This window comes from Protopterus annectens, chromosome 3.part0, assembly GCF_019279795.1.
Source record: "Protopterus annectens isolate FY-2018-M chromosome 3.part0, PAN1.0, whole genome shotgun sequence".
Lineage (NCBI taxonomy): Eukaryota > Metazoa > Chordata > Ceratodontiformes > Protopteridae > Protopterus > Protopterus annectens.
Genome location: NC_056731.1, coordinates 131,811,786 through 131,836,131, shown reverse-complemented (window position 1 = coordinate 131,836,131; position 24,346 = coordinate 131,811,786). Strand labels below are relative to the sequence as shown.

Sequence of the window (24,346 nt, the reverse complement as noted above, 5' to 3'; positions counted from 1 at the left end):
GCGCTTTTTCACCTATCTCTTGAAAAGAGATGAATTTAAGGAATGGGTAAAGGAAATTATCCAGGAGCTATTACAGAAGATAGAATTTTTCTTGGGGAGTGGGATAAAATTAAAGTGGAATTTAAAAATAAGATGGAAATAAAAGAAGGGGAGATGTGGTTAAGAAGTAACAAGAATTATTTAAAGGTACTAACAAATGCTAAAGTATTGCAAAATAGGGTGATTCTTACAGAACAAGAAGAGCAGCAACTGCAGACTGCTAAACAGAAAAGGGATTATCTTGATAATATGCATGAGTTTAGAAAGATTGCTATTAAGCAACTGTTTTTGATGATAACTCTAGAGCACAAAAGCTTTTAGCACAACAACCCAGGCAACAGAAAGTAGAAAGTGTTGTCACCAAGCTTAGGGAGCCTATAATGAGAAAGATAACAAGGGATCCTGCAGACATATTAGAAATATTCCAGAAATTCTATGAAAGTCTGTATAAAGCAGAGAAATATGGAAATCAAGAAAAGGTACAAATAGAAATATTTATGGAATAATTAAATATGCCAAGGTTAGAGGTACAGGAGGCTGAATTACAACAATTAGGATAAGAGGGGATGAGATAAAAATGGTAATGTGCAACCAATCTGCAAGAAAGTCCTAGGATTAGATGGTATCCCTGTGGAAGATTGGAAGCTAGGAGAGAAAAAACTGATAAAAGATCTGGAAGGTTTTGTTTAATAGTATTTTAAGAGGAGGAGAAGTACCAACATCCTGGAAGAAAACGGTAGTAGCTGTAATACCTAAAGAGGGTAAGTATCCATCAGATCCTGATTCATACATGTCCATTTCAATACTAAATCATGATTATAAAGTGTCTGTAATGGCTAAAAGAATGGCAAAAGTGATGCCAGAATTGATAAATATGGATCAATGTGGTTTTATGGAGAAGAGGCAAACCTTTTGACAACATTAACAGAACAGTGATGATCCAGAGGGAAGTAGAATGTAAGAAAATACCACTGTTGTTGTTGGGTCTTAATGCAGAGAAAGCATTTGACAGAGTAAGCTTGAACCTGCCAAGGCTTGGAGCAGAGCAATGGAAACATTTGCATTCCCTGATAAAATTATAAGGTTGATTAGGAGGATGTATGAGTGATCAAAGGGGAAAATTAAAGTGGGTGGGTTCCTCTCTGATAATCTCTGCTTGAGCAGAGAGGAACCAGGCAGGGGTATCCTCTCTCCCCTTTGGTATTTGCTGTGACTATTGGGGAGAGATGGGCGAAGGCTGCCAGCCTAGTCAAATAGAATTTGATATATAATTCTGGCATTTGTAAATAAATGTAAAAATACAGGCATGTTTTCTTGAGTGTAAAAGAATACTGTGAAATGTGGAACTGCAAAATATGTGACAACATTGCACTCTACTGGCCCTGTGAAGCATGTTGTGACCCTTTCATGTTAGAATTCGGCTCCAGTGAGTCTGGATGAAGGTTTCATGCCCATTGTTTTAAGGCTAAAGTTTATGACCAGAATTTAGATATGGAATGTGCTTTATTGCACTGGTTTCTGTTAGAGTATACATGTGAAATGACTTTAATTGTTGTAAGTTTCTGAGCAAGTGTTAGATTGCTAAATAATGCAGTTTGTTTGCCTGGGAAAACCTAAGTGTCAACATGATGTAATTTGGGAGGGACCCAGCAGACATGTTTGTTAGTAATATTTAAATACTATTTCTCACAAGAGACTGGGAGCATTTTGATCTTGATATCCAACTTATCAGCACTCTGCCTTATGCTCACATGTAAGTTTTAGCACTGTGATTTCTTGTAGGAATAGTTAAAGCTAGTAAAGATTAATTAGGTATTTTTCTTTGAAATCAGACATGTCCTACTGTATTATTTTAAGTTTCTGTTTGATCTCTGAACTCTTAGATATCTCTGTGGTGTAGTAGTTTTGTCTTGTGTTTTAATTATTTATTATTAAATATTTTTAAAACCTTCTACCGGTGGCTGGTTTATGTAGAGATAAATTATGCTTTATAGTACATTATATATTTATAGCGTTTACTGTCTAAGCCCTTCCAATAAGCCTAGACTGAATAGTCACATTACCATTGGATAATAATATTGCACAGTAATATTTGGACACCTTTTTAAGGGCCTTTTAGTAGCTGATATTATTAGCTGGGTGGTGGCAGGGATTACTACCATATGGTCTGGGTAAAGGGGCACAGCTGGAGAATCTGTGTCAGCCTTTCCCAGGAGTGTCTGTGAAGTTGTATAAATACTTATCTCAAAGTGTGTGTGTGTGTTATGTCAGCTACTTGGGCAGGGACACGAAGCACTGGGTGGACAGAGAAAGTACTGGAGGTTTTAGCTTGCTCAACTAGGCTGAGACCTGGACCCTATAGCTGTGCCAGTGGGGAGTCTTATTGGGGACCTGGTGAGCAAGGGAGCAACCAGCCCCAGACGGACTGTGATCTCTGTGTGCACTTAAGAGAAATTGTACTTTACTGTGTGTATTAGTTATCCTTTCCTCTCTTCTATGAGACGACCTCCCTGATGTTAGCGGTGAGGATTGAGGCTCCTTGATTGCTGGGCCAGGGCACAGTTGTCACATTTGCATTATATTTAGAACCATTGGCAAAGAAAATAAGGGGTTCAGAAATTCAACAATATAATTGGTATGGTAGTCAAGAAAAGCTAGCTCTATTTGCAGATCACATTATTTTATTCTGACAAAAACAGAAAGGGACATTACAGTGCTATGGAACATATTGAGACAGTGTCAACCCTTTTGGGATACATAATTAATGAAGGTAAAACAAAAGCAATAGCAGTAAATTATGTACCCACATACGAATTGGTTCATGATAAAAATGAAGTATTTAGGAGTATGGATTAAAAATGATATCGGTGTGGCAACTAAGAATATGTGGGAAGAGACTTAACAAAAGATATGCAAAAACTGAGAAAATGGAAGCACTGATATATGGATATCGATAGTAAGATGCAAGCAGTTACAATGTTTTCAGTCCCTTTAGTCTTATACACATGTCAGGTATATTTTTATCAATCAGGGAAGTTGTGGATAGTGATTAATAAAGACATGAATGATTTTATCTGGGAGGGAAAGATGACAAGAGTCAAGTGGGATAAGCGTATTCTTCCAATAGAACAGGGCAGATTGGGATTACCTGAGTTGAATGGGTATTTTAGAGCAATGTAATTAAGGCTCCTATACATAACACAAACAGAAGACTATATTTCAAAGGGAAAGAGATGATGATGAAGCAGGAGGGAAGCTCTAGAAACAAGGAGGGAAGTAGCAGAAAGTATTCTAAGAACTAAACCAACACGGGAATGGAGACAGGAGATTCTGCCAATAAAGATGGCTCCAGTTAGAGATAAAGACAATAGGCAGGAGGGAACTGGAATTTATTGGAGAAAACTGGCAAAGGAACCAAGGTATTGGGAGCAGATAACTAGAGAGGAAAGGGTAATAGAATGGGAAGACACCAAGAACTTATTTGGAATGCAGGTAAGAGATTGCCTATACTCTGATATCAATCATTGCTAGGGAAGGCAAAGAGAAAGAAATAGGGTGATGCTAAACAAAATACCAGCACTGGCAGAGATTTTAGTAGAACCTAGAACAGAAGTTGCTGTTAAGAAAGGAATAATTAATAGCGCATATAAAATATTTCATGATAATAGTAACAATCAATCAGAGGAGGTTAGAAAGGATTGGGAAGCAAGATTGAATAAACAATTCACATGGGGGGTATATGTATATATTCCAAATATGCAACAAAAGTTAGAAGATTTAGGATCTTTGCTTGGACTTATTTACATAGTTGTTTTTATACCCCAATTAGACTACAAATAATTTTTCATGAGGTAGACAGCAAATGTTAGAGGTGTGATGAGGAAGAAAGGGGTAACCGGGAACATATTTTCTGGGAGTGTAATGAGTTGGCAGATTTTAATGATTCCCTGCAGACTGCTCTGTCGGAATTGCAGGATAAGCAAATTGGAGTAACTAGGGAAATTATTTTTTTGAGCTATGATACAAAATCTGAATTGCCTAGACATAGTAAGGTCTTGCTGAGTCTAATTATGATGGCTGCAAAAAACGCAGTTGCTAGAAAATGGAAATTAAAGTCTAAACCAACTTTACTAGAAGAAGTGAAGATGGTAACAGAGATAAAACAATTGGAAATGTGATCTTTAGAAAAGGATAGTAGCAAATTACACAGGGAAAAAAATGGGAAATGTGGGATCACTACAATGCAGAGGAGGAACAAGGTTTAAAAAAAGGCAGGATTTGAATGAGTTATGTAATGCTTGACTGAGAATGACTGGATATATTATAAGTGATGTATAATGTTTGCAGCTACAGTTGTGTCGTTACGGTTTGTAATGTATAATGTTTGCAACTGAGAGTGTGTCGCTATGTTTTATTTTCATTATTATAAATGTAAGATTGCCTGTATCATACATGATAATTTAATAAAGATGTTTTGTGTTAAAAAAAATATATATATATATTCCAGGGAGGGTCAAGGCACTCTGCCAGGGCCTTGGCTTCATTTATGGCTTCTTGGAAAGGGTTGGACTCTTAAAGTATTCTAGAAGAAAGCAACTTGGTCCAATGTGCATATTTTTACAAAACATGATAAACTCGATTCCTTTTCCAGTTCTAGGACCAGTTTTGCTAGGACTTCTCTACCAAGATAGGTAAGCTTTGGGAATCTTCACAAAGATAATGACTGTAGCAGTGATCCATACAAAGATCGTAGCTCAGTTGTGTAGGGAATTTACTGCAAAAGTATTTGCTCACGTAGGATCACAGTTGCAAGATAGTGCTCTCTTCATCCCCTTTTGTGCTGTTTTGGGCATCTGAGAACTCCGGTGGGTTAAATTTCACCTCCACACAGATACGCCTATTGGTCATGTCTCCTAATCAGTGGATTTGTTGGAAGCTGATTTCTCAGATATACCTGATATGACACTGGGAGGAGGGCTGCAGGTTGTGGGTATGACCTGCTTTTACCCAGGCTATGTGTGCTGCCCTGAGGTGCACCTAAGCCAACTAGAGTCCTGCCTAGAGTCAACTGTTGCCAGTCCTTGGCACAAGAAATAAAAATGGTTCAGGATGGCTTCTAATTATACCAGCAGTAACTTCCATAGTTGGGGAAGAGTGCAAACTTTCTAGAAGTCAGACAGAACATCAGATCTCACCTTCATCCAAGTTCACAAAGGTAATGACTACAGCAGTGATCATACTGAAACATCTTTTATGGTAAGTTCCTCACATATTTCTACTTTATACCATCTGGTGAGTAAGAGATTATAAGGCATCTTGGAAGGATCAGTGAGTATGTTAGAAGCCTTCTAGGTAGATGTGTCTTTGGGGGTGAGTTTGATGAAAAACTTCCATTGTAGAAGCACAGATTTAAAAAGCAACTTCTTGAGAGATGACATTTAACATAGTTTATTTTAATACTACCTCAAGAAAAGGCTAAATTGAAACCACACTGTGAAAGCAAGAAACAGGAGGTAGTTGAGTTTAAGAGAATTAGATTTGGAGCTTGGCTCATTCAAGAAAGCTGGATTATTTGATTCTTAGTTGCATAAAAGGAGTTTGGCCATAGTTGTAGAACAGTACCTCCCTGGTTGCTGTATGCAGAAGCAAACGTTTCATGTGTGATTGATATGCCAAATCGCTGTGATGTTGTATGCAAATGATGCATGATTGACTGACATCCAGAATTAAAAGTGACATCATGCGTACGTTAGTAGTTGATCAACAGATGTTGAAATCACTGCTGTACACATAGGTTCTGCTGGAGACAGTTGTTATTACTTTGCCTTAGTCCACATTTTACAGAAACAACAGGCCACTTAGAGTTTAGGGATATTAGGTATACGGTTAGGGCGAGGGACATTAGGTTCGGGGGGATAGAAAATAATGACCTGTAATTTTAGTAAGATTCCAAACCTCTAAACCTCTGTGACTGTAGCAGAAGACAACAATGTTTTCTGCTCCTCCTAAACTAAATAATTTTTTGCAACCAAGTTACAGCTGAATAACAAAGAAATGTACTTGAAGATAAGAGGCTGAGCTGTATGCTGCCTGCTACCATTACTGCCTAGTAGTACATAAAACTAAACAGGGAAACAGCTGCCTACAAAGACTACTTATAACAGAGTTAAGAAAACTAACTTCAGCACAAGAGACATTTTTTTTCAAGAGCTAAATTCAGTGGGGGGAAAACAGTTGTTATGGGTATGCCTATAGGTAAACTTGAGAAGCAACATCTGTGGTACAAACAGAATCCTTCTGAACAGCAGATTCCTGCGAGCATTTGGTAGAAAAGCATCAACGTTTGCAGCTGAACTTTATGCTGTTCCGCAGGGATTTTTATTCAAGCAAGACAAAAAACAAGAAGCCCTCCTACAGCAAATGAATTACCAAAGCAGAGTCACAACATAGACTGAATGTGAATATATGGGTTAGGTTAAGGGTAGTAGTTCCAATTACAGTGCTGTTTCTTTACCATTATTAAATTGTAATGTCCCCTCAAGCTAACATGCTGAATACCCGATGAATATTCCTGAGGACGGTGAAGACATCACCAAGAATATTCATTCATTATTTGAACACGTCACTGGGTGTTGGGTGGTGGGCAGGGTTTAGGTGGGACTTGTTACTGCGCACCCAGGGAGGTACTGTTCTTACAGTATCCCCACAGTTTGGCCTTTCCTCTTCAAACTAAGTAGTTTATAACTGTCAGAGAAGTAGCCAGCTATTCTGCCTCCCATTGCCATCCCCCAATCTGGCACCCCCTTCCAAGTCTAAGTTGAGGAGCTAAAGAAAAGGGGGGGGGCTGTTGCTTGTGGGAAAAAAAGTCTTTCTTTTGATTGCTACAGTTTATGCCACAGATGGGGCGCTAATCACTTAATTTAGTTCTAAAAAAAAAAAAAAAAAAAAAAAAAAAGGGCACCTCTATCTTTTCTTTTAAACTGCAGAAAAATGCTTGTTATATTTGTAGCCAAGAAGCAGCTTGTTACATTTGTAGCCAAGAAGCTGCTACAGTTTATCAGACACAGAGTACTAAAGCACTTCATATTTACAAAAAAAAAAAAAAAACTTTACTTTCTTTACTTTTAAACTGTTAAGGGCTTCTGTTCTGTTTATAAATGCAAATTCTGGCAAAAGCACTGCACTGAAGACCGATCATGTGCCAAGTGTTCTCCCTAATACTATATGACTAGGGCAGCTGCCTCCTTTACCCCATCTTAGCTAGGCTACTGACAACAGTGTATGCTCTGCAGTTTGCAAAAAGTGAGTGTTAGACTTTTAGGGGAGTCTCTTGCATTACTCTGGTTGCAGACATTTTTGTTCAAGTTCTGTATGTGGGAAACGAAACAAGCCTCAATTTCCAATATACATACAAAATATTAGAGATAGCACATCTGCCTTACCCACAACATATAGGCAGCAAATGATCATCTTTTCCCATTATTCTGCTTCTTTCTGCAGTGGGTTTTCCCATGGAGAACCCTCTCATTGCATCTTCAGATGTTTGGCTTCTGTGTACCATGGATATGTACAACACTGTTGGTGATGCCCTCCAGACATTATTGGACACTGGCCCCATATCTTTGCCATACAGCCAACTTGGTCCTCTTTTGGGCCATGGTTATAAATGCCTGTAGAAAATGTAGGTTACTAATCTTTCATTAGACAACTGTGGTAGAATGTACATACAGGCCTGCATTGTCTCACCAAGCATAAGGTAGCTGGTAACCCAGACTGTTATAAAGAGGCAAATAAATCGGAACACTCCCAAAATCTGTTATGGTATATCAAATTCTGGAAGAAAATCCAATAGCAAAACACTATAGTAGCGTATGAAGTGCTTTCATCTGCTTTATTAACTTGAGTAAGGGTAAGTGTATTAATGTGTAGACATACAGAGTGAGCAGTGGGCTTAGAGTGTTCCTCTAATGCATAGAAGACAGTAGTTCTCTTTCTGATTTCTTTGCTAAAAGATGATTGGAAATAATACCAAGGTAATTAGAGGTAGTAAATTTTTTTTATAGGGAGTAGTAAGTGTGATCAAAGGGAGTGCTGGTACATTAGAATATTGCAAGAGCAGTGTTTTTGTGTGTGCTTTGTAAGACAGATTACATCTGTCTTTTACTTTGGTGGATTAGCAAGTCATAACCTGTGAACAAAAATTCAAAGGCATGGAGGATGGTCACATCAAAGCAGTTGGGCTGATGCATCTGACATACCATGTGTGAAACAGAAAATGCTACTGACTGCAGACAGTTCTACATTTTGAGGTTAGATTTGAGCTAGATCTTTCCAGAAGGCAGAAGACAGTATGGGAGCATAGGGTAGAGTTGCGGAGCTATGAGATGAGAACAGGAGTAGCTGCTGCTTGTGAACAAAAGTCGGGAAGTAGGAAGCCATCCATTCATTAACAATGAACAAGAAACCTTACTAGACAAATAACTGGGTAAAAAGAAGATGGGATAAAAGGTAGGTGTGATTATATGTAGAACAGTTCTGTGAATTCTACAGTAATCACCTCTGCATCTGTCCTTACAGGCTGTAGCACTATGGCTTTATGGTACAGAGTGAAAAGGCTAAGAAATGCTAACATACTACCCTGTAGTCCTGAGTTTAACTTATCCAATCTTCATTAGTATCCTTTGATAGCAGCTTATTTAAACCCATAATGCCTTTTCTGTTCCCTGAAAAGGCACTTGTGCTTGGCCACTTTACCTGGTTAACAAGCAAATTACACACACACACACACACACACACACACACACACACACACACACACACACACACACACACACACACACACACACACTCCCATGGCTACAATTAATATCAGCCATTTTTGTAAAAAAATGCTTTTGGATAAAACAGTATAGTAGCAAGAACCTTACCTTTAAATGCAATAAACCAGTAGTTGGAAATGTGTGTGCTATATTTTGCTTCTTTTTTTTTTTCTTTTAAGGCAGTGAAGTTGCTGAAGCCTGGTGGCACTTTGGTGTACAGTACTTGCACTATAACACTAGCTGAAAATGAAGAACAAGTTGCTTGGGTACTGGAGTCTTTTCCTAGCCTCAGACTTCAGCAACAGGTAAGAGAATAAATAGCATTTATGACTTACATTTTTTTCCACTTTTATCCTGTTAATTAATGGAGGAAAAGTTTAACAAAGCCATTTTTTAAAGTAAGTCGTAATGTTGTTTTGTAGTCATTTAATGATTACTATGTTAAAACAAATTTGTTCTGTTTCCTTTTGCTGCTGTTTCCACCATAAATCATCCTAGACCCTTTAAAAATTGTAAAGAATGATGTCACAAAGTATGCAATTGTATCCTGTTTTTATGAAAGGCAAACTGTTCCTTCAGGCCAAAGAATACAAGTCAGGCAGTTCCTATAGTTTACTGTTTAAACCATTCTTCAGATATTTGCTTTACATTAATCTTTGACATGGTTATGAACCCCCAAACAAATACACACACGCACATGTGCACTACAGTTCCTTAACAATCAAGACTGTGTCACAACTTATTGCCTTGTATCCAACATGCAGTAAAGTACACACACACACACACACAATTAATGCAGAGGAGGTGATAGCGCAGGTTTTGGAATTCATTGGATAAACTGTATGTGTGTAAAATAAGTTGCAGGTGTTCAAGGGGAGATAGTTATCTTCCAAATAAAATTTCTTAACCAATGTTGTAAGTCACTAGTATTTAAGAAGGACAGTTGCAGTTCATGCTGTTTGGATTTGTAGCTAAATTGTCATTGCTCACTTCAGATTTTAGTAATTTTTTTCCCTCATAATAGTCATCAACTCTGTTTCATCAAAGTCATTTGGTAAGATAAGGTTCAGAGAAAATGACATGCCTTTCATGCCTGCTGCCTGGATCAGAACATTGTGTTGCTGACTGTTCATCATCAACTCCCTTTTTCCCATTTTCTACATGGGGTCGGGGTGTTGTCAACTGTCACCATTTCTCTTGATTCACTGGCACTCTTCCACCTTCTTCGATAGTCGTGCCTGACTGTCACAAGTCTTCTGTCACACAATCCATCCATCTCTTTGCTGGATGCCCTCGTTTCCTCTTGTCTTCTTCCTGTTTGTCCTAAATCTTCTTCACTAGATTGTCTTCTGCTTTTCTGCACATATGACCAAGCCATCACAGTCTGTTCTCTTTGACTTTCTCTGCAATTGTAGCTACTTGGGCTTCTGCTCTAATGTCCTCATTTCTCCATGTGTCCCACATTGTGAATCCTATCACCCATCTCAGACGCTTCATCTCCATCACCTCTAGCCTCCTCAGCTACTCTGCCTTCATTGCCAAGGTTTTCATACCATGCAGTAGTACCATTTTGTACATCTTACTTTTTAGCTTATTTGGCATTCGTCTGTCATACACTACTTCTAACACTCTGTGCAGCTGGCTGAAGTTTCTCTGATTCTAGCTTTGACCTCCTCATTCAGACTTTCCTTCTCCTCAACCACCCCTCCGAAGTGCTTAAGCTATTAATCTGTTCCACTGTTTTTTTCTTCTGTTTCAATTCTTAGCTTCTTTGGATTTCCCACATTTTAATTCTTTACAATCATTTCATCTGTACTGATTTTAATCCTGTGTGCCTTAAATTTTGCATTCCATTCCACTATCCTTTGCTGAAGTTCAGGATATCCTTGTAATGCCATATGATCTGTATACTGCAGCTTTGCTGATCTGTCCCCCATCTGTTTGCTAATGTAGTCCATCACCAGTATGAACAGCAGTGGGTAGAGACCTGAACCATCATGTACACCCACTCCCACTAGGAACCTTTCTACGAGTCTGAACACTGTTTGTACTTGTGTCATTGGGTCTTTGTGTTTAGTCTTCACTAATTCTGCCAGTGTTTCCCGGAGTTCAGTCCATCACAGGATGGCCCAAATCAGCTTTCATGTGACCTTGTCATATGCTTTCTCCAAGTCTAGGAATACCCAGTTGGACTCCTTCCTCATCTCTAGCTTTTCCTTAACTGTCTGTCTCACTACAAACATTGTTAGTTGTGCTACATCCCAATCTGCATCTGAACTGCTCATCTCGTGTTACTTTTTTCTACTCTGCATATTGGTTTATCAGTCACTCACGTCAGAACTTTCATGAAGTGTGACAGAAGTTTGATATCTCTATACTGCCCACAGTTGTGGATGTCTCCTTTTTTCTTGTGCACTGGCACCAATATGCTTATTCACCTGTCATCTGGCTTACACCTTTCTCTCCATACTGCTATGAGTGCACTCAGAAGCCATATCAACCTAGCTCACCCAACATCTTGATCATGTCTGCTGTCACCTCTGTCAGACAGTGCTTTTGACTATTAGCTGGACCAAAAATGAAAACTTAGCATTATCTAGATGAACGCGAAAGCTCTTAGATGTTTTTGATATAAGCAAGTAGTTTCTAACTCATCCCTGAGTAGGTGTTCTCTTTCAACTAAATTGGCCACTGTTGATAACATTTGGGTTGCCACACGTCAAGAAAGCATTCGCCCATGCCACACAAGTAGGACAGCTAAGCTGAGCATACTCTCAGTATCCCAAACTTTATTAATCTTAATTGACTATATTTTAAATGAAAATCTGTTTAAAAATATCAGAACAGCAAATTGTGTAATGACTCTGCATTCATTGTGTAAACTGCAAAGTGAGAGTATGTGTCTATGTTCTTTGGAATTAGCCTTGCAGTACTGATACTTATGTCTATGTGCCATGCCGAAGCCCATGACTGGCCCAGTTTCCAGAGTCTTTTACATCATCCTTGGCTGAAGGACATCCGAGGAACGATGTCAGGACATCAGGATATAAAAGGGACGTTTGCGCTATCTTGAGTTCTTTCCAGGCTTTGATAGTCAGTTTAATGCCTGAGGACAACTTGTCCCTTCCAGTTGTTTTAAGTTTTGAAAGAGATAAGAGTATGACCTAACAATGGACTAGGATTAAAGTGGTGGGATGATAGAATAAGGGAACCTGCCCAAACTCCAAACATGGGGGGTAGGAAAGTGGGATGTGGTAAGGCAACATTGATCTACTCAAACATCTACAATTATGGTGAGTGTAAAACAACTGTACTATGTTCTTCATAGTCAGTGTTGCACTACTGATTCTTGGGAGACATCCAACAGCTACAGGTTGGGAGGTTGACTATTTGGTGGCCCTGGGACAGCAGGTTCTGTAGGATAGAAGTGCAATACCTACCATAGCCCTGGATGCAGTTACCTATATTAGTGATGGAGAGCCTATGACACGCCATAACATTTTGGGTGACACACCAGTAAGTACCAACACCCGAGTTACCAAAGAAACTGCTTTTGCATTCATTGCTTTTGTGAAGTGCATTGGATTATTATGTGCCAGGAGCCAGTTCAGTAACACAGCTGCAGAGGTAAGGAAGTTATTAACCTCAGACTATTTTGGTATACTGTCTCAATACAGTCTGCAAAGAGCAGTGCTGACATTGTTTTCTCTTCGTGGTTACACTTTTGCAAAGGGCAAGTAGTTTGCATTTCTAACCATGTGCTGTTTTACATTCCTCTCAACTGTGCTTCTTAATCCCTCCTAAAACTGGCAGCTTTTTCCATTTAATAATGACAATAATTAGATTTATAGACTTAATTTACTTTAGAAAGTATATGTTAATTCATGTTAATTTTTTCTGTCAGTGTCTCAAATTAATAGTACTAGTACTTCTGTTGAGATTTATCCCCGATATATTGAGAGCTGTGCTGTTTTATTTCCATGTGCAAAAATGGGAAAAGGGGTTGAGGATAGATGGATGGATTTATTTATTTTTTATTTATTTTTGCTTGTGGGGGTGACACACGAGCATGGTCAAGTTAGGCCATTTTCTGAATTTTTGATGCACCAAGCCCAAAAGATTCGTCATCACTGGCCTAAATGGTAATGTTTAGTAAAGGTGTGGATAGAGGACCAGGTAGCAGCCTCCAAGATGGCCTGACCCAAGAACATCATTTAGAAGGGCAGTTGTGGCTGCCCTGTTTCTCATGGAGTGTGTCCTGACAGAAGCTGCTAATGGTTTTTCATATGAGCATAATAGAGGGTAACACAATTAACTATCTGTTTTGAAATAGTCTCTTTGGAGACAGGCCTACATTTTTCCCTTCTGCAAAAGTGATTAAAAGTAGCTCTGCTCTATTTGGGAACTTTGTTCTGTTAAGATAGTACCTGGGCTGTAGGCACACATCCAGGGGATGTAGGATTTGTTCACCTTTATTTTGTGAAATAGAAAAAGAACACTGGCAGTTGTATAGTCTGATTCAAAGAGAGTACCGATACTGCCTTGGGAATGAAACGGGGATGAGTTCTGAGCATAACTCTGTCCCAGTTATGGGTTCTTTGCACATCAGGGTTTGTAGTTCTGAGACCTGCCTGGCTGGGGTAATTGCTCTCAGAATGACAGTCTTCCAGTTGAGCACCTTTAAAGGAGCAACAGCTGCTAGTTCAGAGTGGCAGAGTAAACTACTCGAAATCTGAAATTATGGTATGTGAAACACAACTGTACTTTCTCTGTCTTTTTCTCTCTTGTAAGTCTCTTTTTTTCCTGATTGCATAGGGTTGGCAACTAACTTTCCCCATGACTTAGTTGGTACATCTGTTCCCAAAAGGCAGGAGCTAGTTGTAGAAGACTGTCAATCATGCAGCTAATAGGGATCTTCAAATTTAATCCCTACCCCCAGTTCCATGGCAAGTTGGCTCCTCTGTCTCAGTTCAGAAGAATTAACCTTGGGTTTAGAAACATTACCAACAACAATAAGCCCTTTTAAGTGTTGGCAGTAGCCATGTCCAATTCTTGGAAAGCTTTACAACAATGCTTGCCTTGAAGAAGTACAACACCATGGGGGGTTGTCAGTCTTGCTGACTACAAATGCTAATGAGGCAGTCCAGGGGAGTAGTGTATGATAATTAGCCTTGTGCTGTCCCCAGAATACCTGCTGTAAGTGATTTATGCATTTGAGTGACTCAAAGAGCTGCTTCACTTCATAAATCATTGCTGCCAGCCGCATTAATTAATTTGGCCAAAAGCTCACGTTCACCCATTGCTTACAATCAGTGATATCATATTAGAGGTAAGTGCTGTAGAGTTTAATGGACAGATGGTGTTGGGGAGTGTGTGCATGTATACGGCTGTTTGTGTAGATATGTAGAAGTATGAGTGGTGTCCAATGAATTGCTTTGCTTGTGTCTGCTTTGGAAGTCACAGTAGGGGGTAAGTTAGTGGATAGATATTTGTGTTTGTATGGGTGAATGGATGAGTGAGTGAGTGTACGTGCGATCAGGTAAGAGTGTGTGTTCTGGATGTACTGTTGTGTGTGGGTGTGGTAATGTCTATAAGTATGAGTGTGTGTATGTTTATATCTGTATATCTGTATATATGGGTCTATATTAAAAGAACGAAGAGGTGTTTCAGCAAACACCTCTTGGTTGACACGTAATGAGCGAACGCACTAAAGCGTGAACGCTCAAAATGGTGATTTCTTTCCCTGGGAAAGAAATCACTTGGCCATCCCCATGTGTTCGCCCCTTTCCTCACTGTAGTGCGATCTCGGAGTTGGTATATTTAGTTAGGGGTGTGTGGGGGTCACAGCCCCCCACGTTGGGGGGTGCAGGGGCAAAGCCCCCCCACGTTGTTATGTTTTAAAGTGTGTGTGTGTCTGTGTGTTTGTGCTAGTGGTTTCTTTCCCAGGGAAAGAAAACGCTATTTTGAGCGTTCGCACTTTAGTGCATTTGCTCATTACGTGTCAACCAAGAGTTGTTCGCTGAAATATATATATATACATATATGTGCAGAAGTACAGTGGATATAAAAAATTTTAATACACCCCCTGTTAAAATGCCAGGTTTTTGTGATATAAATAATGATACCACAATAATTTCAAAACTTTCCCCACCTTTAATGTGACCTATAACCTGTACAATTCAATTGGAAAACAAACAAATCTGTTAGGGGAAAAAATATAAAGAATAAAAAACGTACAATAAGCTGGTTACATAAGTGTGCACCCACTTAAACTAATACTTTGTTGAAGCACCTGTTGATTTAATTACAGCATTCAGTCTTCTTGAGTAGGATTCTGTCAGCATGACACATCTTGACTTGGCAATATTTGCCCACTCTTCCTTGCAAAAGCGCTCCAAATCTGTCAGATTGTGAGGGCATCTCTTGTGTACAGCCCTCTTCAGGTCACCCCACAGATTTTCTATTGGATTTAGGCCTGGGCTTTGGCTGGGCCATTCCAAACTTTAATTTTCTTCTGATGAAGCCATTCTTTTGTTGATTTGGATGTATGTTTGGAGTCATTGTCATGTTGAAAGGTGAAATTCCTCTTCCTCTTCATCTTCAGCTTTCTAGCAGACGCCTGAAGGTTTTGGGCCAAAAGTGACTGGTATTTGGAACTGTTCATAATGCCCTCCACCTTGACTAAAGCCCCAGTTCCAGCTGAAGAAAAGCAACTCCAAACCATGATACTGCCACCACCATTCTTAACCATGGATATGGTGTTCTTTTGGTGATGCAAAATGCTGTTTTTGTGCCAAACGTACCTTTTGGAATTGTGGCCAAAAAGTTCAACCTTGGTCTCATCGGACCATAACACATTTTCCCACATGCTTTTGGGAGACTTGAAGTATTGTTTTGCAAATTTCAGCTGGGCCTGGATGCTTTTCTGTATAAGAAAAGGCTTCCATCTTGCAACCCTACCCCATAGCCCAGACATATGGAGAATACGGGAAATTGTTGTCACATGTAGTACACAACCTGTACTTGCCAGAAATTCCTGCAGCTCCTTCAGTGTTGCTGTATGTCTCTTGGCAGTGTCCCTGACCAGTTTTTGTCTTCTCTTTTCATCAATTTTGGAGGGATATCCAGTTCTTTGCAATGTCACTGTTGTCCCATATTTGCTCCACTTTTTGATGCCTGTTTTCACTGTGTTCCATGGTACATCCAATGCTGTGGAAATGTTTTGTACCCTTCTCCTGACTGATACCTTTCAACAATGAGATCCCTTTGATGCTGTGTAAGCTCTTTGCGAACCATGGCTTTTGCTGTAGCAGGCAACTGAGTGAATGTCAGGAAAATCCTACTAGGACAACTGAACTTTATTTGAGGTTAATCAGAGTCTCTTTAATTGATGGCAGGTGTACCCAAGAAGACTGAATGCTGTAATTCAATCAAAAGGTTCTTCAGCAAAATATTAGTTTAAGGGTGTGCACACTTATGCAAGCAGCTTATTGTACTTTTTTATTTTTTATATTTTTCCCCTAACAGATTTGTTTGTTTTTCAATTGAATTGTACAGGTTATAGGTCACATTAAAGGTGGAAAAAGTTTTGAAATGATTTATTGTGGTCTCATTTTTTTATATCACAAAAACCTGACATTTTAACAGGGGTGTGTAAACGTTTTATATCCACTGTAAAAGTGGTGTCCAATGGATGGCTTTGAGTGTGTCTGCTTGAGATGTCACAGTAGGGGGTTAGTTAGAGAATAGAAATATGTGTTTATATGGGTGAAAGGATGTGTGAGTGAGCACGATCAGGTAAGTGTGTGTGTGTGTGTGTGTGTGTGTGTGTGTGTGTGTGTGTGTGTGTGTGTGTGTGTGTGTGTGTGTGTAAGTGTAGGGAGGTTCCACACCTATCAACTCCTTCTAGAGTAATGAGCAGTAAATATGGGATGGGAACACTAGACACCAGGAAAAAAAATGTTAAATATTAAAAAAATCATTACCAGTTTAATAGAACAGCAGGTCTTTTGGAGCATAAAAGATATGTGTGTGTGTGTGTGGGGGGGGGGCAGCAGTCACCAGGGACATTGTTCAAAAATACCTCATTCCACTTAGAGGTCACAGAACACAAGTTATGGAGCACAATAGTAAAAAGTGTCAGGTTGAGAAGCACAGTAGTAAGAAGTATGAAACTGTAATGACTGGCATTATTGACTGACTGTAATGATCCATAATGTAAGATGGCCATGCTCAAGACAATACCAGAGGGAATACTAGATGACACCAGGGAGTCTTTCTAAATGTTAATCTTATCCACTTAAAAAAAATTAGTAGCATAAGTTTCCTCTATGCATCCAGATAGTCTCCCTATTGAAATATCGAGACTTGAAATTCCGAATGCTGAAAAGCAGGAAAAAAAAAAATAGACCAAAAACATAGACAAAGAGAGAATCTCAAAATCGCTATTCTCCTTTAAACAACTTTTTGCAGGGGGAAACCCCCCCTGCACCTTCCCATGTGGGGGACAACCTCTCCACAACCCCTTAACATATATATACCAACTTCGCGAGCACTGTATTCCAAGAAATGGCTTCTCAGACTTAGTATATACAAGTCTGTTCTTTCGGCCATTCAGTCTCCTTTTTTCAGGACTCACTTTAGCGGGTCCTAACATTTCAAATAGTTACTGTTCAGATAACATACCAGGCTGCCTACTGGTCAGTCTGAAACATGACTTGTTTGATCCATTACAGAAACTTTTCAATATCACCTTCAAAGCAGGCTTTGTGCCATATAAAGGAAGGACAACAACAGTCATTTCCTTTCACAAAGGTGCGGCTTCAATGGACCTGGGTAATTATAGCTCCATAAGCCTGACCAATTACATCTGTAAAGCTGTAGAAAGGATTATTATGGAATTAATAAGTAAGGATATAGATAAACTCTCACAGTTAAAAGTCCATCCTTGTGTAACTCATTATATAGCAAAACTAGCTCACAACTAGAACACAGGAAGTTAGGGTTGGCCGTTCTACCTCTTCCAAAAATCCTGTCACTAGCTGTGTATCCCAGGGTTCAGTTATTGGGCCAGTCTTCTTTGACATTTAATTCTCAGAGGTTAAACTATTGTTAAAGGTTTATGACATCATAAACTCTCCAGAGGACACAAAGATCCTGCAGTAGAGCCAGTCCTAAACAAATAGCAGGTGCCAAAACCAAGGACTAAAACTAAATGTCAGGAACTGTATAATCATATCCTTTGACAAGCATAACTCCCCTTGTAACCATCACATCCCCCTGTGATTGTATTCTTACCTCAATATTACTTCTCCTGCTACAGAGATTCACTTCTCCTTCCAGTTCCCAGTCATTAAGAACATGAAAAGCATATTTATATTTTGGGATCTCCCATTGCTGTTACCTTCCTTTGCATCATTTACTGCTTTCTCAAACTATGATTTAATCTTGCTTTATACTGTAATCATTATCTTCTGTTATGTCTGCTGATTACTTCTGTTCACAAATCAATGAAAGGGATTATTTGTATTACTGCTGGGGTCATTACTTACTAGATACGCTGCCAATTCAACATATCCATCAACTTGTATTTTTGTTATTTTTTTTATTTTTTAACCCCCTCTGCCTGCTGACCGTCAACTTACTGCAACTTATGTATCCCCTTCTTTCCTAATGGAGACGAGAGCCATCACTGGTCCATTTGTTTCCACTTGAAGTGAAAGATTTGAAGGCCATTATCCAGGCAGACGTCCTCCTACCATTCTTCGTCAGCTTCTTAAAGATACAAATGCTGCCAGTCGTGGTGGAGGAATACACAAAATCCCTTTTCTGACTGCCCCATGACCTGCACAGCTATGCAACAGCATCACATCCCTCTGGCCCAGATTTCATGGGCTGTATCAACCACTGCCAAGCCACACACCCAACCACAAGATTAGATGAATCATATGACACTCACTCCCATCCTTCAACTCTTTTTTACAACTCCGATGCCTGCTAATTGAATACATCATCTGGGTTACAGGTAGTACTTTATCTCTGTGAACCACAGGATTGGATAATCAACATATTTTATATTATTCCTGCTGGTGAAAAGAATTGCCTTATGTCTGCTTGATGTCTTCCTAAATTTTCTTTCTACTCCATTTTTTTCCTTGACATCTGTCAGCTAGCTGGGTGGTCACTGTGGTCAGAACACCATTCATTCCCTTCATGATGAGAGTTTATCATGGTACAGGTGTCATATGAAGTTTTGTGTTTATACCTCTAACAACCCATTGAGGAGGGATGTGTATTGACTTCAGCTTGGGACAATTTCCCACGTCTGAGAGTGAAGTAGCCTATCAAGCTATACTTTCATCCCATTCTCAGCAAACGTCTTCCACTAAACATGTAGGGATGTTATTGTCCACCTTTACTCAGTCATGATTAGGCCAGTCATTGAGCATAATGCACCATTTGGCATGTATCTCACCAGACACATGCAACACTGGAATGTCCACAGAGATGCCCGATAAAAGGATAGAAGGCATAAACAATATGTCCTGTATGGACTGACTCAAAGTCGTGTATGCAGGGGATAGTCCCTTTGCAAAAACATATACATATATATATATACATATATATATATACATATATATATATATATATATATATATATATATATATATACACAAGTATTTTGATTTAGAATGTTACATTTAAAGTAGCTGTAAACAGTGGCAGTCAACACTCCATTTTCAATTCTACTTAATTTGCATAATTTGTTTTTGTGAACTGCATAGAGTTGTGCTTTTGGAGGAAATCTTTCACACATCAGATGCATGTATTGTTGGCTAGCCTTATGAGTATCACTCAAGTTCTGGAGCCAACAGATGGTAGCCAATGACAATGAATTACACAAAGTGTTTTAAATGCTTGTAAGTATATACAATACGCGGTACTGTTATCAGGGTTAGACAGCATAAAGTTCAGTCATTTGTTAATAAAGTATGTAGTGGTGTTTGTGTTTAACTGAAAGTGAAATTGTACTGACTAAGAGCAGTAGGGCATATCTGGGTACTCTGTTGGCCTAGTCAGTTGATATGATGCTCTGTTAGTTTTGATGTTGAAAGCACTAGTTTAATAGAGATATCATCTCTTAAGGGATTAATCTATAGTGTCATAAATTGTCATTATCTTTCTTTTGTACACACTCATTGCTATTAAATATGTTTCTGTTGCACTCAGGTACCTCATCTTGGTGGAGAGGGTATGATGGGAGCTGGACTATCACATGAGCAGCTGAAGTTGCTTCAGAGGTTTGATCCATCCGAAGTTGCATTGAAGAATTCATGTAAACCAATACATGAATGTAGCACAGAAGACATGATTAGTCTAGCAAACAAAGACACTATTGGCTTTTTTATTGCTAAATTTGTAAAAACTGACAGTGCTTCATCTTGACAGTAACAATTAAAATATTAAATTAACCCTTTCTGGTAAAAAGCTTGAACACTTGAATAGGAACAAGATACTGTAGTCTTTTAAAGCTGCTGAACAAAGAGCTTGATGTATTTTGCAGTAGAAACAATGGCATGTACCAGCAGTTGTAAACTTAGCTCACAGAGCAGAGGTTAAAGTTTATATGATTTTCATGCTGTTTTAAAGCTGCTGTATCATGTAGTGTTAAAGTGGCCACATTTATGTAATGTTTTATTGAAGAGTCTGTACAAAGATGCATGTATCAAATCGCAATTTGATTATGATTTAAATGAACAGTTCCAAAATCAAGCTGTTCTAGAGGGTTCCTTATCAGTTCAGTGAATGGCATTTTCAGTGCACTTATATCGAACATGCAGTTCACTGAACTGTTCATACTGAAATCACAGTACAGTAAGGATCTGGATATTTGCCCTTTCCCCATCACTGTAGCCCGATCTCTGAGTTTATATATATATATATATATATATATATATATATATATATATATATATATATATATATACGGGACTTGACAACATCCCTGGCTGTGTTCTACATGAACTACAGAATGAACTGGCACCCCACCTAAGCACCATGTTCAATCATAGCCTCACCTCAGGCTTTGTGCCCACTGAATGGTGCACAGTGACGGTTATCCCACTGCATAAAGGGGGAGCCACCACAGTCCCCGGTAACTACCAGCCCATTAGCCTGATGAGCCTGGTCTGTAAAGGCATGGAATATGTCATCATGGAACTTATAAACAAAGACACTGGTAATCGCCAAACTCTGGACCCCCACCCACTTTGGGTTTGTAAAAGGCAGATCATGTCTCCTAAACCTGATAGACTTCTTTGAAGCAGTCAGCAAAGGTGTAGATGAGGGTAAGGTGGGTCACACAGCCTGTCTAGATCTCGCCAAGGCTTTTGACTCCATCCCCCCACTCTGGAATTATAGATAAACTCACTAAACTAAGTATAAATCCCTATGTCACAAGATGGTTTGCCAGCTGGCTCACTGACAGAACCCACACTGTGAAAGTAGCAGACTCCAAATCTGACTTCGGACCAGTGACAAGTGGAGTACCACAGGGTTCAGTCCTGGGTACTCTCCTGTTTGGTATCTACTTCTCTGAAGTACAGGCTAACACAGAAGGTCTTTGGCTAACGAAGTTTGCAGATGACTGCAAACTAGGAGCCATAGTCGAAACTCCTAACGATGTGGACATCCTACAAAAGGGCCTCACTGAGACAGATGCCTGGTGTCAAAGCCATGGCCTCAAGCTCAATGCCAAAAAGTGCATTGTCATTCCCTTTGGTAAAAACTATGTACCCATGAACTACCACATAGGTGGTAGTCTACGTAACACCAAAAGTGTGATAAGAGACCTTGGGACACAGGTGGACAAGTAGTCTCTCCTTTGATAATCACATCACCACAGTAGTCAGGAAATCCTTCACACCTCATCGGGCACACCTAATCACAAAAGGTTTCTCATTCAGGAAAAAAGAGGTCATTGTTCCCCTCTACTCGTCATTCATTAAACCCATTATAGAGTACAACACCCCTTTTGGCATATGCCTCACAGGACATCTACAACAAGTGGAAAGGCCGCAGAAATACCTCACAAAGAGGATTACCGGTCTCAAACAAACAAAAAACTACAATCCACTCTGCTACAGGCCCCATGAGGAGCTCAGAGTCTCTCCAACCTAACACCACTCTTAAATATTCAACTGCGGTACCACCTTTATCATTCTTGAAAGAAAAGCGCAGTCCGGGTCTGAACTGTCTGCAAACAGCTAAAGTTAACTTTGAACCTAACACCACTCTTAAGTATTCAACTGCGGTACCACCTTTATCATTCTTGTAAGAAAAGCGCAGTCCAGGTCTGAACTGTCTGCAAACAGCTAAAGTTAACTTTGAGTATGTGTCTACCTGTTTGAGCCAATATTCATTTTCCCCTGGAGAGCACTCTGCTTTGGTTTGTAAGCACCCCCCCCACACACACACACACCACACACACACACACACACACACACACACACACACACACACACACACACACACACACACACACACACACACACACATCTTCCACTTTCTCTTATTCCCTTCTGTTAGCAAATAGTATCCATAACTGATCAATACTGTGTGTTTGTTAATTTAAACTGAGACCACAGTAGCCTACTGATACAATGTATCCTGTTTTTCCACCTGAGAAATGGTTAAGAAATGACTTACAGTTTCAGAGCAGTCCTTGGTCAATTGTGATTGTTTCTTAAACACAAACTTGTCTTTGCTTTGGCTCATTAGCAGCAATACAAAGAACTGCCTGCTCACACCCTTGTTCTCCCCTCCCCCTTCCCTGTTTATTACCTTAAGACAATCCCAAATTTAGTAAATATTACCTGTGGCAGGTACCATTTTTAAAACTACAACCACCCTTGTCACTATCATATGTTCATTTATCAATTAACTCTGTTAACTGATTGCTTCCAGCCTCATACGAGCAACTAATAGGGTCTTTACCTGCTTCGCTCCCCACCCTGCCCCCTATTCCCTCCCGCCCCCAGCGGTCCCACCTTTATTGCACTCACAAACCCCTCCCATCTTTCCAATAGCCAACCACAGCGCTAACCCAACACTACCTCCTCCATCTTCCCACTACTATCACACCTCCTCAACTAACATGTACAAGCATATCTTACCAATGCTCACTGCATGCACTCTCCTTGCATATCTTACATCCTACCAAAGCTCCATCATTCCCCCACTCAACCACTACCACTGTACTACTACTCACACCACCACTCATGTCTCACCCTCACTCAGCTCCCCTCCCACCAGCTCAAGAACCATCCCTATGCACCCCCCACATATTCTACCAACTATATTACTCAAACATAAAGCATCGCTACAACTTAACATAGTAACCCTCCCACCATACCTATTACCCACAGAGCACAATCATAAAGTTTCCCTTATAAACAAACACATTCAAAAACTGAGAAAACTAATAACCTCATGCATATCAAAACTAGCCCTAAGTGGAGACATCCACCCCAACCCTGGCCCTACCATCTCCAACCCCAATCCTCATAATCAGACTAGAAACCACAACTTCTCCCATATTACAGCCAATAAAAAGCCAAGTGACTTCCTTCTACTAAGCCTAAATATTAGAAGTATATCCAACAAAGTCCATGAACTCCATGCCACCATAGACTTGTACTCCCCAGATATAGTCATCCTGACAGAAACCTGGCTAAACCTCACATTACCAGTGAGCAAATACTCCCTACAGGTTACGGCATACTTAGAGTAGACCTGGCTAAACAAGAAAGGAGGTGGTGTAGCTATAATATTTAAACAGCATCTAAACATCCAGATCTTAAAATCATCAGCTCCACAAATAGGCAATGAAGAAATAATATATACCAACCTCAAAATAAACCAAAACAAAACCATCAACATAATTGGATGCTACTTCCCACCTGGCCAAAACATCCCTCCACTAGAAAACCTCCTCAGCTGCTCTACCCACCATCTCCCCCAAGAAACTATCATTTTAGGTGATTTCAATATTGACTGGCAATCCTGTTCTGGCAACCATCCAACCCATCATGTAAACCTTCATGGCTTCACCCAACTAGTGTAGTCGCCAACCAGGATAAATAAAAGCTCCAGCAAGCACACTACCCTGGATTGGATACTAGTCAGTAAGAGCCCCCAGTCCTATATAACAGGCTGCTTATCAGATAGCCTCAGTGATCATTCCCCAACATTCCTACTCAAAAAATACCTATATCAAGCTAAACCTGTCATCTACCGTCAAATACGTAAAAAACTAAACTTTAACCCACTCACATTCATCTCATCCCTCAAAGAATGTAACTGGCATCCTCTAAAGTACCTCAGTCTAGATGACGCAGTTGAATCTTTTAATACTACCTTCCTGAACATCCTTAATTACCATGCCCCCATAAGATTTTCCAGAACCAAAGCACAACCCTCCCCATGGC

The 24,346-nt window shown here is 39.6% G+C and overlaps 1 protein-coding gene across 1 annotated transcript in view; it reads left to right on the top strand.

Annotated features, from left to right (window-relative positions):
- NSUN6 (NOP2/Sun RNA methyltransferase 6) overlaps window positions 1-20,329 on the top strand; it is a 611,674-nt gene extending 591,345 nt beyond the window's left edge. Inside the window, exons 11-12 of the mRNA XM_044064641.1 lie at window positions 9,038-9,163; window positions 20,088-20,329. Of these exons, the coding sequence (XP_043920576.1) occupies window positions 9,038-9,163; window positions 20,088-20,303 (342 nt within the window). The 3' untranslated portion in view covers window positions 20,304-20,329. The remainder of the gene's footprint in view (window positions 1-9,037; window positions 9,164-20,087) is intronic.
- The last annotated feature ends 4,017 nt before the right edge of the window (window positions 20,330-24,346 follow it).